General features: G+C 48.9%; 2 protein-coding genes and 1 long non-coding RNA gene across 10 annotated transcripts in view; 1 reads left to right on the top strand and 2 right to left on the bottom strand.

The window, feature by feature from the left end:
- Nucleotides 1-13,220, top strand: part of PTK2 (protein tyrosine kinase 2) — a 205,893-nt gene extending 192,673 nt beyond the window's left edge. For all 8 annotated transcript variants that reach the window (XM_082045902.1, XM_082045900.1, XM_082045898.1 and 5 more), the window contains 6 exons: nucleotides 910-972; nucleotides 5,257-5,296; nucleotides 5,902-6,008; nucleotides 9,057-9,212; nucleotides 9,666-9,746; nucleotides 11,988-13,220. In XM_082045902.1, coding sequence (XP_081902028.1) covers nucleotides 910-972; nucleotides 5,257-5,296; nucleotides 5,902-6,008; nucleotides 9,057-9,212; nucleotides 9,666-9,746; nucleotides 11,988-12,200 — 660 coding nt within the window. In that variant the 3' untranslated portion in view covers nucleotides 12,201-13,220. The remainder of the gene's footprint in view (nucleotides 1-909; nucleotides 973-5,256; nucleotides 5,297-5,901; nucleotides 6,009-9,056; nucleotides 9,213-9,665; nucleotides 9,747-11,987) is intronic.
- LOC309436619 overlaps nucleotides 1-16,538 on the bottom strand; it is a 481,462-nt gene that overhangs the window by 100,580 nt on the left and 364,344 nt on the right. The window lies entirely within an intron of this gene.
- Nucleotides 14,852-16,527, bottom strand: RPLP1 (ribosomal protein lateral stalk subunit P1). The gene is made up of 4 exons (XM_082045917.1): nucleotides 16,359-16,527; nucleotides 16,198-16,272; nucleotides 15,934-16,051; nucleotides 14,852-14,972 (listed from the first exon to the last, which is right to left on the bottom strand). The coding sequence occupies exons 1-4, from the start codon at nucleotides 16,428-16,430 to the stop codon at nucleotides 14,893-14,895; spliced, it is 345 nt and encodes a 114-aa protein (XP_081902043.1). The 5' UTR covers nucleotides 16,431-16,527; the 3' UTR covers nucleotides 14,852-14,892.

The raw sequence follows: 16,538 nt of genomic DNA on the forward strand, positions 1-16,538 counted from the left end.
CACCCCAGGTACCATTGGCTTCCTGGCCACAAGGGCCCAGTGCTGGCTCATGGTCATCCTGCTGTCCCCAGGACCCCAGGTCCCTTTCCCCTACACTGCTCTCTAATAGGTCATTCCCCAACTTACACTGCAACCTGGGTTTTTTCCTGCCCAGATACAAGACTCTACACTAGATAAATCCTTTTTCCTTCTTGTTGTGGTCCAGAAACAGAGCACTAAAAAAGTGCCCTCATTTTGCCGAATTTGTGTCTTCAGATCACTGTCAATCTTTATTCTTTCTTTTGTCTTTCCCTGCACTTAATGTTTTTCCTGGAGAATAATATACCAAGATTTGCTGGGTGAGATGAGCTAAATTACTGGTTTCTATGCGAAAAAATTGGGCCAGTCTTATTAAAGCAAGCAAGCTCCGAGTTCTTATATCTCGCTTAAAATGTGCCGAATAGAAATTCATTTATTTGTCGCTTGTATCAGAATAGTACATCTGGATGTCTTTATTAGCTTTCTGGATCCAAATTTAAAGAGCTGCGGTAATTGGCCCCGTTTGCCGGCTTGGAGATGGAGCCAAGTACATTTAAGCCGTTCTCGGGCAGGAAACGGGAATTAATGCGCAGAGCATCGCATCCCAGGCTTCACATTTTGCTGTTGGGAAGAAAACGGTTTTAAAGAGAAAGTTAAAATGCGGGTTTTCCAGTGTTGCCTTAGGGAAACGGTACTATCGGTGTTTATTAGAGCGTTGGACGGGTGGGTTGTGGGGGTTCAGCAGCCGCAGGCGCAGACACGGGGGTGTTCAGGCTGGAACAAAGCGACATCTGCGTTGGTCGCTGTGAATTTTGAGCGGTGTTTTCCCCGTCTTTTCAATGGTTTTGAGCGTGGCTGGGTACGGAATGACGCGTTTGGTTTTTGTTGCAGAAACCCGACGTGCGGCTCTCCAGAAGCAGCATCGAGCGGGAGGACGGGGGTGTCCAGGGCCCGGTAAGTGCGATGGAGCTTTTCCCATCCTCCGCGTTCCTGGCTTGAGGATTTAAAAGGGTTTTGCTAAATGTTTCCACTATGGTTATACAGTTCTGGAGCTTTCCAAGAGGCTGTGGGAACAGCAGCTGCGGCAAATTCTTCATGCAGCACTTTGGGGTTTTTGCCTTTTTTTTGTCGTTATTTTTCCCTTGAAGCTGAAACAAATACTCAAAACTTTCCACATACGTTGCAATAACTTTTTAAATACTCATGTGCCGTATAATTGGGCCTCTCATTTAAAAATGGGGGTAGTTTTCTGAAAGTTCTATCAACAGGAAGCAGGATTAAAATAACTTTTGCAGTTGTTTAAATATCTGAAGGGTTTTCTTACTGGGAATGTAAATGTTGCTGTTGTATTACCCAGAAATCTGTTTGGGGTAAATGATCTGCTCGAAAACAAAGGGAATAGACCCCACAGCCATTCATTTATTGCCAGAAAACAGCTGCAGCTCTGCTATTCTTTCCTATGGGATTAAATCCTGTCTGTTTAACTAAGGACGTCTCCCCAGTTGTTTAATTGCCATTGGAATCTCTGAATCATACTTCTTGAAAGGTGGGGAGTGTTAATGACAGAAACCTGATGCTTCACCTATTCTTTGTCACCAGGGATCACCTTTAAACGTTTAAAGTTAATATTTTAAATTCATTTTCCCAGTTCAGGTTGTAAACTCCTCGTTTGGCTTCAGTATTTCTTCACTACCTAAGAATTTAGGGACTATTCCTGCATTTGCAGCCGAAGTACAATCAGGAATTAATGTATTAATGACACGCCGCAGCGCGGTCTCTAGGGACCATTTGAAGAAGGTGTGAAGGAAACACGTAGCGATCATTGGCAGAACGAGGTTTAAAAGAGGCTCCAATTCATGATAACTACAGCTCTAGTTCCACAATTTGATTTTACGTTTGTATAGTCCTTAATACATTCAGAACATAACTCTGACTTCATTGGCAGTGGAAATGCCTAATGCTCCTGTGAGTCACGCCAGAGGCTGTGCTGCCATCCAGTGGGACCTGGAGAGGCTGGAGAGTTGGGCGGGGAATAACCTAATGAAATTTAACAAGGGCAAGTGTAGAGTCCTGCATCTGGGCAGGAACAACCCCAGGTTCCAGTATAGGTTGGGAAATTACATATTAGAGAGCAGTGTAGGGGAAAGGGACCTGGGGGTCCTGGGGACAGCAGGGTGACCATGAGCCAGCACTGGGCCCCTGTGGCCAGGAAGCCAATGGTACCTGGGGTGGATGAGAAGGGGGTGGTCAGTAGGTCAGAGAGGTTCTCCTGCCCCTCTACTCTGCCCTGGGGAGACCACACCTGGAATATTGTGTCCAGTTGTGGCCCCTCAGTTCCAGCAGGACAGGGAACTGCTGGAGAGAGTCCAGCGCAGGGCAACAAAGATGCTGAAGGGAGTGGAGCATCTCCCGTGTGAGGAAAGGCTGAGGGAGCTGGGGCTCTGGAGCTGGACAAGAGGAGACTGAGGGGTGACCTCATTCATGGTTACAGATATATAAAGGGTGACTGTCAGGAGGATGGAGCCAGGCTCTTCTCGGTGACAACCAATGATAGGACAAGGGGTAATAGGATCAAGCTGGAACACAAGAGGTTCCACTTAAATTTGAGAAGAAACTTCTTCCTGGTGAGGGAGCCAGAGCCTGGCCCAGGCTGCCCAGGGAGGTTGTGGAGTCTCCTTCTCTGCAGACATTCAAACCCCCCTGGACATGTTCCTGTGTGACCTCACCTAGGTGTTCCTGCTCCAGCAGGGGGATTGGACTGGATGATCTTTTGAGGTCCCTTCCAATCCCAAACATACTGTGATACTGTGAGTCGACCTCAATTTCCCATTGTGAGGATGAGAAATGGGCAACAGGCGTTTCTAGGAGAACTGGGATTAATAATTGCCCGGCGTTACAGACGTTTCTGTGAGGGTGGTGAGGACAGATTCCAGTTCACCGAGGTCACTTAGGTCTTCCCCACAAAGCGACACTTAGTTTGATGGGTGGTTGTGGCGTTTGGAAGGTGCAGAGCAGAAATCACAGCAGCTCAGGGACACGGGAGCGATGAGGAGGAGTATTCCTACATATATTAATACATCACTCTGTTCTTGCGGTACAAATGACCAGTTGTCACATGCATTTTAGTAGCTCCTAACCAATGAGCACGTTGCTCTATAACTTTATGCACGTTTTTTTGATGTATATTTTTAATATGCGATTTTCTGGAGGTCAAAATACAAGAATTGGTTTAGTGGAACTTTACCCTCCTTCCTCCTCTTCTCTCTTCTCTTCTCTTCTCTTCTCTTCTCTTCTCTTCTCTTCTCTTCTCTTCTCTTCTCTTCTCTGCTCTGCTCTGCTCTCCTCTGCTCTCCTCTCCTCTCCTCTCCTCTCCTCTCCTCTCCTCTCCTCTCCTCTCCTCTCCTCTCCTCTCCTCTCCTCTCCTCTCCTCTCCTCTCCTCTCCTCTCCTCTCCTCTCCTCTCCTCTCCTCTCCTCTCCTCTCCTTTCCTCTCCTTTCCTTTCCTTTCCTTTCCTTTCCTTTCCTTTCCTTTCCTTTCCTTTCCTTTCCTTTCCTTTCCTTTCCTTTCCTTTCCTTTCCTTTCCTTTCCTTTCCTTTCCTTTCCTTTCTTTCCCCCAGGGTTATCAAATTTGAAATATTTAGGTTTAACAACACAAATCAAAGTTAATGACGTGGCCAGTGGTGCTGGCAGGAAGCAGATTTATTTCTAGCTATACCGAGCAGCCTTAGGACAGCATGACGTGATCAACCAGTGGGTTTTAGAGCTACGTGGTGGCAGCAGGAGAGCTTCAGTACTTCAGGTCTTTGATTTCTACACCTGGCTCCTGAAAGCAAAGTTTGATTTTTGCTTTTCACGCCTGTAGTTGCAAACTTGGAGTAGGTGATAACTCTAAAGTGTTAAGTTGATATGATCTTTAAGGTCCCTTCCAACCCCAACCATTCTGTGATTCTGTAAATATCGTCTATGAAACTCAGAAGAACTTCAGATTTCTCCCTGTGCAATACATTTTATGCACCCTTAGACACAAAAAAGTATTCTGACTTTGCAGAAAATCATCTTTATTTTACACATAAATGCCTTTTTGAGATGTTTCAGTACTAGACCTCTTGAATTGTAACCGCCTTGAGTGTTTTACTCTGCAATGGACACTCCTTTATACAGCTGCACTTTGCATAAAACGTGACTGTTGGGATTGTAAAGCTTTTTATGACACGACAACTGCAAGTTTTGTGTGAAGTATTAATTTGGTTGTGACCAAACACAGAATCACAGAATGTCTTGAGCTGGAAGGGACCCACAAGGATCATCGAGTCCAACTCCTGTCCCTGCACAGCACAACCCCACAGTTCACACTGTGTGTCTGAGGACGTTGTCCAGTCTCTTCTTGAACACTGTCAGGCTTGGGGCTGTGACACCTCCCTGGGGAGCCTGTTCAGTGTCCAGCACCCTCTGGCTGAAGAACCTTTTCCTCATGTCCAACCTGAACCTCCCCTGGCACATCTTCCTGCCATTCCCTTGGGTTCTGTTGTTGGTCACTAAAGAGAAGAGTTCGGTGCCTGCTCCTCCTCCTCCCCTTGTGAGGAAGCTGTAACCACCATGAGGTTTCCTCTCAGTCTCCTCCAAGCTGAACAAACCAAGAGACTTTAGCAAGTGACAGACTTTCATCTTTCATAGAACGACAGAATATCTAAAGTTGGAAGGGCACAGGCCGACTTAACCTCAGCAACACCTCCCCCATTGCCCAGGAACCCCCTGAGCATGAGGGCTGTATAAATAATTACCAAGGAAACTCACTTCAATCTGTTATTAAATACTTCAGATGAAAAATTGACCTTGACCAAGAGCTTTGTAACAAAACCAACACGTAAACCAGCTTAGAAATTGTGGAAACCACTTACAGTGTGGAAATACTGGAGTCTTCTTTGCCATTTCTTCTTCACCACCATAACTCCTACAGTCAGATCTCTGAATACGGACTAGCAATTATTGTGAATATACCACTGCATTGGGTTAATAATGAAGGATAAACTGAGGTCAGGGCTGTTGTGAGTGATGCAAAATAAGTGAAAATTATTTTTTTACTCTATAAATAATATACTTGTTGTTAGGAGCTCAGCTAATGGTGAATAGGGATGTATTTTTAACTGCTGCTGAGAACTGGCTGTTTGAGATTGTGCTGATTGAAAGTGTGAGCGCTGCAATAACTAATTTAACTGTATATTTTCTTTTCTTTTATAGGCTGGTAACCAGCACATATATCAGCCTGTGGGTAAACCAGGTAAGCAGCGCATTCATCTTAAATCTTTGATTCCAAGTCTTCTCGCAGCAGCAGCAAACCAAGTTTTACGCCAGTATTATCATACAAGGGGTGGATTCGATTCCAGGTCGCTACACACTACGTGTTTAATTCCCCGGGTCGTCCCCAGAGGTGTAGTCAGCAAAGCCACGTAAGTGTTGAATCACCACGCGGGAAGCGTCTGGAGGAGGCTGAGTCACCGCGTGTGCCGTTCAGACGTGGAAAACAAAAGCAGACGCTTAAATTTAGGTTTCTCAGTCTCAGATTGAATCACAGCCGGGATTTGTGCCATGAGGTCTGGTTTTCCCAGGCGTGTGTGGGGTGAGAGCTCTCAGGTCTGGGCTGGTTGTGCTGAGATAAGTAGTTGCCCCACAGCCGTAATCGCAGGAAAACTCGATGAATTCCACAGCCTTTTCTGTCTGCGTTTCCTCAGTAGAAATACAGGTTCAAGTGTAGCTCCTACAATCGATGGAGACACAACCGGGTGTCCCAGTAGAGTAGAGCACGTGTGGCCTTTGTAGCGTTGACAGACCAAAATTCCCCAGGTACTTACGTTGATCTAAAACACAAGTTGTTTCGTTCACCAGATCACGCAGCTCCACCAAAGAAACCCCCCCGGCCCGGAGCCCCCGGCCACCTGGGCAGCCTGGCCAGCCTCAACAGCCCCGTGGACAGTTACAACGAGGGCGTCAAGGTACGTGTCACGTCAGATACGCTTCGGAAAATTAAAACCTTATCGCTCCGAGACACGTTGGTGTTCCTGGAGTAGAGACCGTGGAAAGGAAAAGTGACTCAACTTCCCAAATCAATGTGGTCACAGGGCAAACGTGCCCTGGCAGCTCTGTGGGGTGGTGGGGAGTTACCTGGTAGGCTCATATCCTCTGTTGCTCACCTAGAACCCTTCCAGGTGAGCTTATTTCTGGTTTGAAGAGCATATGGGCTCTCCCATATGGACTCAGCCTCCCTGCTCGGCAGGAAGGAGCACACCCAGGGTTCCCACTTACTCACATAGGACCAAAGGCTCCTGTCCTTGGGCATGGAGAAGTAAGATGTGTCTCAACTCTAAAAGCTCTTCCAGGGCTCCTAAAACCCTCCTAGATCTGGAGAACCAGGGAAGAGGGGAAATGGGTCGTCTGGCTTGGGATTGGGAAACTTTCTAATGGGTTGGTTCATCTCCGATAAATAGGCAATAAAGCCAAAAATGACACTTTACAGTTTTGAGGGGAGCCGATGGAGCTGTTTTTGATGCGAGCGGTTCCAAGCAGCTCCATACAATATTGGTTGGGAATTCTCCCATCGGAGACAGCTGTTCCATCATTTCACAGCCTCTGGATCAGTCCTGCCCTCAATAACCAGAACCCGTGTTGCTGTGGACACGACTGTTGTGATGAACGATGCTTATTTTAGGTGGCTTAAAAAAATACAGAGAGAATCCGTGTTCATCTGGCCATGAAATTCAACACTTGCCATCAAATCGATCTCAGGCACCACCTGCCTGGCTCACTCCTGCTCTTGTTCGGAGATTATCGGAATATTTCGGAATCGGTGTAAATAGCAGTGGCGAATTTGAGCAGGATTATTTGTGATGAAGTGATGCCAGTGCTTTCCAAGCTGCCAAACCTCAGATCATGTCCAAAAGCAGTAACAGATGCATTACTAAACTTGGCTTCCTTAAAATTTCCTTTCTAAACGCTGATGCTGGACCATGAAAAATGCTCTTTGAAAGAAATCCTTTTGACAACAGACAAAAGCCAGCAGTAATAACAAGATTTGTGTACTAAGTAGCTTCTTCAGGACGAAAGAAGGGCTGAGTTTGTTCTTTCCATCAAGAGTTTATTGACATTTGAGAGGTTTATGCCCCTTCAAGAAAACAGCCCATTAAGCATATAGCTTGGTTAATGTCTGCAATCCTAAAGATGCTTGGGGTTCATTTCACTCCCTCAGACACCCAGTTCAGGCTCCCATTTCCGCAGAATACCAATAAAGAAGAAGGTTTGAGCTGCTCGCCCTCAGGAACCTTTAGGACACGCACCAGGAAATAGATGGTTTTGTGTTACTCACTGAGGCAAAGCCACATGGTCCCCACAAAGTCCTGATGTCTGCAGGGCAGCACTGCTGATGTTGGGTATAAACAGGAAAAAATGGGGTGTTGAGACACGCAGGTGTCTGTACTCAAAGCGTCAGGGCCTGGCGGTGGGAATTGAGTTGGGCTTAATCCATCTAGAGCGGCTTCTTGGTCGACGTTACCCACGACTCATTAGTTATCCCGAATAAGAGTGAGGTGACCACGTATTTCCCACCACCACTTTTCTAAAGAGAAAGATGGGTGAACACAACGTTTCGTTGAATGTCCCGGTCGCCCCGTTTTCCCCTTTGCTGCTGGCCGGCCTGGTTTGCTCCTGCCAAGCTTTGCATGATCTGTGCTGAGGACACGTCGCATGGGTGCATGGCCAAAACCCCACCGAGCACCGGCTAACACGAGTCACCGCACCGGCCAGGATGCCTTTGAATCGCGGGCTTTTAACTGGTCTCTTATTGCTACACATGGTTTGGTTTGGTTTTTCTTTTAATTATTTTTTTGTTTTCCTGCTGAGTTTTATTAATATTGTTTTTCTTTTTTCCCTTCCTTTGGTAAATTTCTTTAACCTCCCCCCACATTCTGCTCAACCATAGCCATGGAGGGTAAGCAGTGCGCGAGCGTGTCTGTACGTGCCCTGTGCCAAAATGTCTTTGCATGTGACTTTGCCAGGTGACTGTTTAACTTCTCGATTGCTGGAATTGATGGTAATCACGCTGGTAATTGAACCGATTAGCGTCCTTTTTCCTGAGGTGGTTTGCGATCGATGCGTTCAATCGGATCTCTGGAATATTTGTCGGTAGCCGCTTAATGAAACGCACCGAGATGGAATCGCTAAATCCCGCACTCCTTGCTTAGGCAAAGTTTAATCCGAGCATTCTATAGTTCCACAGGGTGTAGCTGGGACCGGTTGTAATAACCAGTAGTGACCCAGTGTTAATAAATCAACCATAAATCAACCATAAATCAACCATTTCTTAACGTTCTGCTCCCACCGAGTGGTCGCTCGGGCATCCCGGACCACTGAGGGAACTGGGAGACACTGTGAGAACCCCACGGAGTTCTCAGTTTGTTTCTATTTTAGTCTGGCTTGGATTTAACTCCAGCCAGATCTGACTCAATGGAAGTTTCGTTGAGGGTTTTGAAACCCGTTGTGGTTTTCTTCTGGGCGATTGGAAACAAACGGTATGAAAACATTCCGTGTTTCCCACCGGCTTTTTGTTAATCTGCTGTGAATTTCACTAACAAAACAATAACTTGCACCGCAATATCCTCACTTTATCAATACGTTAATTATGTAGTCTGATGTTAAATATGTTAATTATGTAGTCTGATGTTGTTTTGGAGCACAAAACCTTCTGGACAAGGTTGGTGGAACTTGTCCATCCCTAGTGAGCCACTTAGATGTGTTCCATGCTCCTCTAATCATTTTCTTCTCTGTTATGGGAGTTATACTGGAAGCTCTTCAGGGTAAAAAGTCCCCGGTGTCATTTCACCCATCAGGTTCAGTCAGAAGAACTGAAAACTCCTTCAGATTCAGGCAGGACGGGGACCCAGGGCTTGGGGAGGGGACACTGGGGACTCCGAGACCTTCCCCGTGGCTGGGAAGTGACCGAGCCCCATCTGCTGGGGACAGGAGGTGACACAGCCCCGCTGTGCTTGCAGATCCAGCCGCAGGAGATCAGTCCCCCTCCCACGGCCAACCTGGACCGCTCCAACGACAAGGTCTACGAGAACGTCACCGGGCTGGTCAAAGCCGTCATCGAGATGTCCAGTAAAATACAACCAGCTCCGCCGGAGGAGTACGTGCCCATGGTAAAGGTACGGCGGCAAGTCCTAAAATCAGTGGCGTAGTTCTCTCCTGGATGAGCTCTTAGAAGTTGCTGGAAGTAAAAACGTTCTTTGCGTTGGCGGTGGTGGGGAGTAATTTGTGGCCAGAGGGCTGGAGCTCTGGGTAATTCATGTTCCCGCTATGGTGGGAAAAGGTTGTTATTCCCAGCTTGCCTGTGCAAACCCAGCGGCGGTGAGTTGTGCGCTGTCTTCTCTGTGTTTCACTTGTTAAAAACAGCTTTTCATTCCCCTTTGGCGTTTTGTTTTGATGGTGAAACGTGGAATGGCAAGCGAGGTTTTCTAAGTCCCTCAAACATGTTCTAACTCCCCTCTTACCCAGATGAGGAATTAATTGTATCAGTTGCTTCCTGTGCTCCAGCTCCAAGTCCCCCATCCGTTCATTCCAAGTTTTTAAACTTCATTTGCTTAATTTTCTTCTCTTAGGAGGTTGGTTTGGCGTTAAGAACCTTACTGGCGACAGTAGATGAGAACCTCCCCGTGCTTCCTGCAAGCACCCACAGAGAGGTACGTAAAGCTCCTGCACCTGATGCTGGACGGGGCTCTGAGCAACCTGAGCTGGTGAAGATGTCCCTGCTCATGGCAGGGGTGGCACTGGATGAGCTTTGAAGGTCCTTTATAATTCTTTATGAAATTAATTTAATTGAACTGCAGCTTGCATGTAAAGTCATTAAACAGGGAGCTGAGCCTAAGTTGGTGCAGCTGGCAAGTTCTGATGGGATGTCCCGTAATAGAATCATAGAACAGTTTGGCCCCAAAGGGACCTTCAAAGGTCATCTAGTCCAACCCCCTGCAGCTCCATCAGGTTGCTCAGAACCTCGTCCAACCTGACCTTGAATGTCTCCTGTGAGCAACCTGATCTAGTTGATCGTCTTCATGTCTAAGCTGAATCTCCCTCCTTTAGTTTAAAACCATCACCCCTTGTCCTGTCACAACAGGCCCTGCTAAAAATCTGTCCCCATCTTTCTTATTGGCCCATTTTAAGTAAAGAAAGGGCACAATGAGGTGTCCCCAGAGCCTTCTCTTCTCCAGCTGAACACCCCAACCCTCTCAGCCTGTCCTCCAGCAGAGCTGTTCCAGCCTCTGATACTTTGTGGCTCCTCTGACAGGTCCGTAACCTCATTCTGAATGAGGCGTAACTGAGACCTTTCAGTGAAGTTCATCACTCAGGAATAAAACTGCTTTCCTCCAAACCTCCAATAGTGTGGCAATGGGAAATCCCACGAGTGGCTCTTAGAGAATAGTCCTGACTGAGCCACGTGGTTCTGTTCAGTAACCTCAGTCTGGCTCCTTGACACGTTTGGTGCTTTAGAGCTACTTTAATAATTGCAATAAATAGCGGGGGAAGGACCTGGAAAGCTGTCGGCTCCCAAGACGTGGCGCTTTGGGTCTCGGAGCATCAGTTTGGGTCTCAGAGCGTCAATTTGGGTTTCGGAGCATCGGTTTGGGTCTCGGAGTGTCAGTTTGGGTCTCAGAGTGTCAGTTTGGGTCTCGGTGCATCAGTTTGGGTCTCAGTGCATCAGTTTGGGTCTCGGTGCATCAGTTTGGGTCTCAGTGCATCAGTTTGGGTCTCGGTGCATCAGTTTGGGTCTCAGTGCATCGGTTTGGGTCTCGGTGCGTGGGTTTGGGTCTCAGTGCGTGGGTTTGGGTCTCAGAGCGTCAGTTTGGGTCTCAGTGCATGAGTTTGGGTCTCGGTGCATCAGTTTGGGTCTTGGTGTGTCAGTTTGGGTCTCGGTGCATCAGTTTGGGTCTCAGTGCATCGGTTTGGGTCTCGGTGCGTGGGTTTGGGTCTCAGTACGTGGGTTTGGGTCTCAGAGCGTCAGTTTGGGTCTCAGTGCATGAGTTTGGGTCTCGGTGCATCAGTTTGGGTCTCAGTGCATCGGTTTGGGTCTCAGAGCGTCAGTTTGGGTCTCAGTGCCTCAGTTTGGGTCTCGGAGCGTCAGTTTGGGTCTCAGTGCCTCAGTTTGGGTCTCAGTGCATCAGTTTGGGTCTCAGAGCGTCAGTTTGGGTTTTAGTGCATCAGTTTGAGTCTTGGTGTGTCGGTTTGGGTCTCGGTGCGTGGGTTTGGGTCTCAGTGCATCAGTTTGGGTCTCGGAGCATCAGTTTGGGTCTCGGTGCATCAGTTTGGGTCTCAGATCATCAGTTTGGGTCTTGGTGTGTCAGTTTGGGTCTCGGTGCGTCGGTTTGGGTCTCGGTGCATCAGTTTGGGTCTCAGTGCATCAGTTTGGGTCTCGGTGCGTCGGTTTGGGTCTCAGTGCATCAGTTTGGGTCTCAGAGCATTAGTTTGGGTCTTAGTGCATCAGTTTGGGTCTCGGTGCATCAGTTTGGGTCTCAGAGTGTCAGTCTGGGTCTCAGTGCATCATTTGGGGTCTTGGTGTATCGGTTTGGGTCTCAGTGCATCAGTTTGGGTCTTGGAGCGTCGGTTTGGGTCTCAGTGCATGAGTTTGGGTCTTAGTGCATCAGTTTGGGTCTCGGTGCATCAGTTTGGGACTTGGTGTGTCAGTTTGGGTCTTAGTGCATCAGTTTGGGACTCAGTGCATCGGTTTGGGACTCGGTGCGTCGGTTTGGGTCTCGGTGCGTCGGTTTGGGTCTCGGTGCGTCGGTTTGGGTCTCAGAGCGTCAGTTTGGGTCTCGGTGCGTCGGTTTGGGTCTCGGTGTGTTGGTTTGGGTCTCAGTGCGTCAGTTTGGGTCTCGGTGCGTCGCTGTCACGATCGCGGTGTTTCTAACAACGGGATCTTCTCGTTGCAGATCGAGATGGCGCAGAAGCTGCTGAACTCGGACCTGGCCGAGCTCATCAACAAGATGAAGCTGGCGCAGCAGTACGTCATGACCAGCCTGCAGCAGGAGTACAAGAAGCAGATGCTGACGGCGGCTCACGCGCTGGCCGTGGACGCCAAAAACTTGCTGGATGTTATCGATCAAGCCAGACTGAAAATGATCAGCCAGTCCAGACCGCACTAAATACCGAGGGGGGAGTTCGATCGGTCTAAGGATTCTGCTCGTGAAAGGATGTTCCTTCACCTTCCACCAGCGGTGAGGATTAACCCGGCTTAGTCCTGGCTTTCCAGCGCCTCTTGCTTCAGCAGACCCGACTGACAGCTGCTGGTTCTCTCTCATCACAAAAGTTTAACCGAGTTTTTAATCTTCAAGCCGAGCTGGTCTGGGATTCAAGTGGCATTATCGGGAGGTGAAGTTTGTGCGGCGGGTCCCGGGGAAGCCGCGGCACCGCGGTTTCGCCAGCGGCGCACGGGCCGCGCTTCCGGCCGGGTTCCGGCCTCGGAGCAGCGGGGGAGAGAACGATATTGTGAAGTGAAGAATTCGGGGAAACCTCAGGGCTGAGAATTCTTGCCCACAGTATATGAACTATCCAGACTGGAATTGTTTTTTTAATTAGAACACTTAACGTCGCAATATGCTAATCACGATTTACAGAGAAAAGAATAAAAAGCTATATTTTCAAGACTTCGGTCATTTCAAGACAAACTAAAGCCCTCTTCATCTTCCTGCCTTTTACTTTTACGTGAATGTGTGAAGCATTTGTTTGGAAGTAGCTGTAGGAACAACCCCAAACTCGTCTCTTTCACCGCAATAACGTGCCAGTTCTTTTGTAGCAACGTTGTTTTCCTTGGAAGCAAAAATGCTGCTTTGTACCAGAGCAATTCAGAGCTGCATTTAGAGTTCTGTAACCATCCATGTCCCCCATTTTTATATAATTTATAAAGACAGATTAAAGCCATGTTGAATATTTTGAAGCCACCGTAGTTAACTAACCCATCCTTTTGTCTGTCTTGCCCGGGAGGAGTTACAGTAGAGCAGTGTAATTACATTTTCCTTGGGTTTTTTTTTTCCAGTTACGCCATCTGTTCTGTTAAATAAAAACCACACTCCCTTTTTGCTGTTGAGGGATATAAATTATTCTCAGGAAGAATATAATGAACTGTACAGTTACTTTGACCTATTAAAAAGGTGTTACCAGTGAAATTCTGGCGATTTCTCTGTGTGTGTGTGTGTGCAATGTAGAAGAAACCACTGTGAATTATCTGCTTGGAATTCTCCCCCACCCTAACCCCAAACTTCTAAGAATTTTCTTATGCAGGATTTGAAGCAGCAGGAAGAGATCAAACGCTTCAGCAGGCATCCAGAAAACAGTTTTTTCCTCCAACTACAGAGCACAGGAACAAGTTGGTGTTATCACCTGTGTGACTTGTGATTTAGTGTCACTCCTTAGTCCTTTAAACTTTTCAAGGTGATTTTCACAGAATCACAAAATGTCAGGTGTTGGAAGGGACCTGGAAAGCTCATCCAGTGCAATCCCCCCATGGAGCAGGAACACCGAGATGAGGTTACACAGGAAGGTGTCCAGGCGGGTTGGAATGTCTGCAGAGAAGGAGACTCCACAACCTCCCTGGGCAGCCTGGGCCAGGCTCTGCCACCCTCACCAGGAAGAAGTTTCTTCTCATATTTAAATGGAACCTCCTGTGTTCCAGTTTGTACCCATTACCCCTTGTCCTATCATTGGTTGTCACCAAGAAGAGCCTGGCTCCATCCTCCTGACACTCCCCCTTTATATATCTGTAACCATGAATGAGGTCACCCCTCAGTCTCCTCTTGTCCAGCTCCAGAGCCCCAGCTCCCTCAGCCTTTCCTCACACGGGAGATGCTCCACTCCCTTCAGCATCTTTGTTGCCCTGCGCTGGACTCTCTCCAGCAGTTCCCTGTCCTGCTGGAACTGAGGGGCCACAACTGGACACAATATTCCAGGTGTGGTCTCCCCAGGGCAGAGCAGAGGGGCAGGAGAACCTCTCTGACCTACTGACCACCCCCTTCTCATCCACCCCAGGTACCATTGGCCTTCCTGGCCACAAGGGCCCAGTGCTGGCTCATGGTCACCCTGCTGTCCCCAGGACCCCCAGGTCCCTTTCCCCTACACTGCTCTCCAACAGCTCATTCCCCAACTTATACTGGAACCTGTTTTCTTTTTTCCCAGGGGAAGGTTTATTTACAAGGGACAGGGGGATGTGGCAGCTGAGCAGTTTTTGCAGGAGCTATTTTGGAAGCTCAGGAGCAAATCTCAGCAGCATCAGGGGCTGCACAGACTCAATTCCTCCCTGGGCACCTGCATCTTACAAAAAAAAAAAAGTTCCAGTTCTATGGGAAGATGGGACAGCACAACATGCATCAATTTTTGATCAGGACTTGGCACAACCCTCCTGTACAACTCCGGGTTCTTCTTATATGATGTTACACTAATGCATAATTTTAATCTTTTCAAATATAGAGCCCTTCCCTTGCTCAGTTGCTCTGGGAAAGTCCCATTCAAAAGTTATTTTAGAAACATTCTTTGAAAGTTACACAATCCTCCACCCCCACCCTTCAAAGCCCATTTCAGAGATGCTTCTTACCTATTTTTTTTCTGGAAATGCAAAAAAGTTACCCAACCAACATTACTACCTACTAATGAATAAACAATATCCTCACTTTAGGCCCCAACAAGGGCCTGGACCTAAAAATGAACCCCACATGACCATGCAGTGACAGCAGCTCTGGCTCCTACAGGTACCTTTGCCATCCTCTGCCTGCCCCACTTCACACACATCATTACTGGAGCGAAGTGTATTTAAATGTTGTTTATTACAGGCGGGTACAAAACTAATTAGTCAAAAAGACCAAAGCCCATGTCGTCATCAGATTCCTCTGATTCTTCCTTCTTTTCCTCTTCTTTCTTCTCCTCAGCTGGAAAAGGAGAAAGGGATCAGACTTTGTCCACATTACCAGCACACACTCACATGCCACAGAAACCTCACATCATTACACTACTATAATATCAAGAAGCAAGACCATAGCGACCCTAACAGCCTGAGGAGATTGCTCTTTCCGCTATGGAGAAAGCAGGTTTGTGTGTTCTAAATTAATTCCTGTAAATTTGAAAAAACTTAGCAGGTGTTCTCCCTCCGCCCTTCACGAGGGGATCCTGATGACACACAGGAACATCAGCCTTAATTCTGAGCCAACCAATCCTGTGCACAAAGTGCACCTCCAGCCTTTCTAAAGGTGAGGGGCCGTTTTGCTGTAGAACACCCATCCGCATACTACAATTGCAAGGGGAAGAGCCAAGCTGATAATGAACAGCTGTTCACCCCTTGTTTCCCCCACCTGGATGCAGAATCCCAGAATGTCAGGGGTTGGAAGGGCCCTGGAAAGCTCATCCAGTGCAATCCCCCCATGGAGCAGGAACACCCAGATGAGGTTACACAGGAAGGTGTCCAGGCGGGTTGGAATGTCTGCACAGAAGGAGACTCCACAACCCCCCTGGGCAGCCTGGGCCAGGCTCTGCCACCCTCACCAGGAAGAAGTTTCTTCTCATATTTAAGTGGAACCTCCTGTGTTCAGTTTGAACCCATTACCCCTTGTCCCGTCATTGGTTGTCACCGAGAAGAGCCTGGCTCCATCCTCCTGACACTCACTCTTTACATATTTATAACCATGAATGAGGTCACCCCTCAGTCTCCTCCAGCTCCAGAGCCCCAGCTCCCTCAGCCTTTCCTCACACGGGAGATGCTCCACTCCCTTCAGCATCTTGGTTGCCCTGCGCTGGACTCTCTCCAGCAGTTCCCTGTCCTGCTGGAACTGAGGGGCCACAGCCGGACACGCGTCCCCGCGGGAGCAGCGGGGCAGCCCCGTCACCATCACTCACCCGGGGCGGCTCCTCCCGCGGGCGCGGCCCCGCCGGCCGGAGCAGCCGCAGCGGGGGCTCCGCCGCCGCCCGCGCCCACGTTGCAGATCAGGCTGCCGATGTCGATGTTGGCCAGAGCCTGCAGGAACAAACACTCAGCACGTTTCGCACCCGTTCGAGGGAACATCTCGCAGCTGACCGCGGGGGATCTACCGCCCGACCGGCACCACGGGGTGTGACCAGCCGCCGCCCCCTCCCCAGCCCGGCCCCGCTCCCTCTGCCCACCTTGGCGAAGAGCCCCGGCCAAAACGGCTCCACGTTCACTCCGGCCGCCTTGATGAGCGCGTTGATCTTGTCCTCCTGCAACGACAGCGCCGCTCAGCAGCCGCCCGGCCGCGCCGCCTCCCGCCATCTTGTGGCGCCGCGCCGGGCCGGGCCGCACTCACCGTGACGGTGACCTCGTCGTCGTGCAGGATGAGGGCGGAGTAGATGCAGGCGAGCTCGGAGACGGAGGCCATGGCGGGGAGGGGCGCGGTGCCAGTCGCCGGGTCGGCCTTAGCTTCAGCTGAAGGACGCAGCACCTTGGGCCGCCAGGGACGAAAGGGGACGCGTGCTTGCGGGGGAGC

Source organism: Streptopelia decaocto (assembly GCF_964273445.1).
Source record: "Streptopelia decaocto genome assembly, chromosome: 2".
Classification (NCBI taxonomy): Eukaryota; Metazoa; Chordata; class Aves; order Columbiformes; family Columbidae; genus Streptopelia; species Streptopelia decaocto.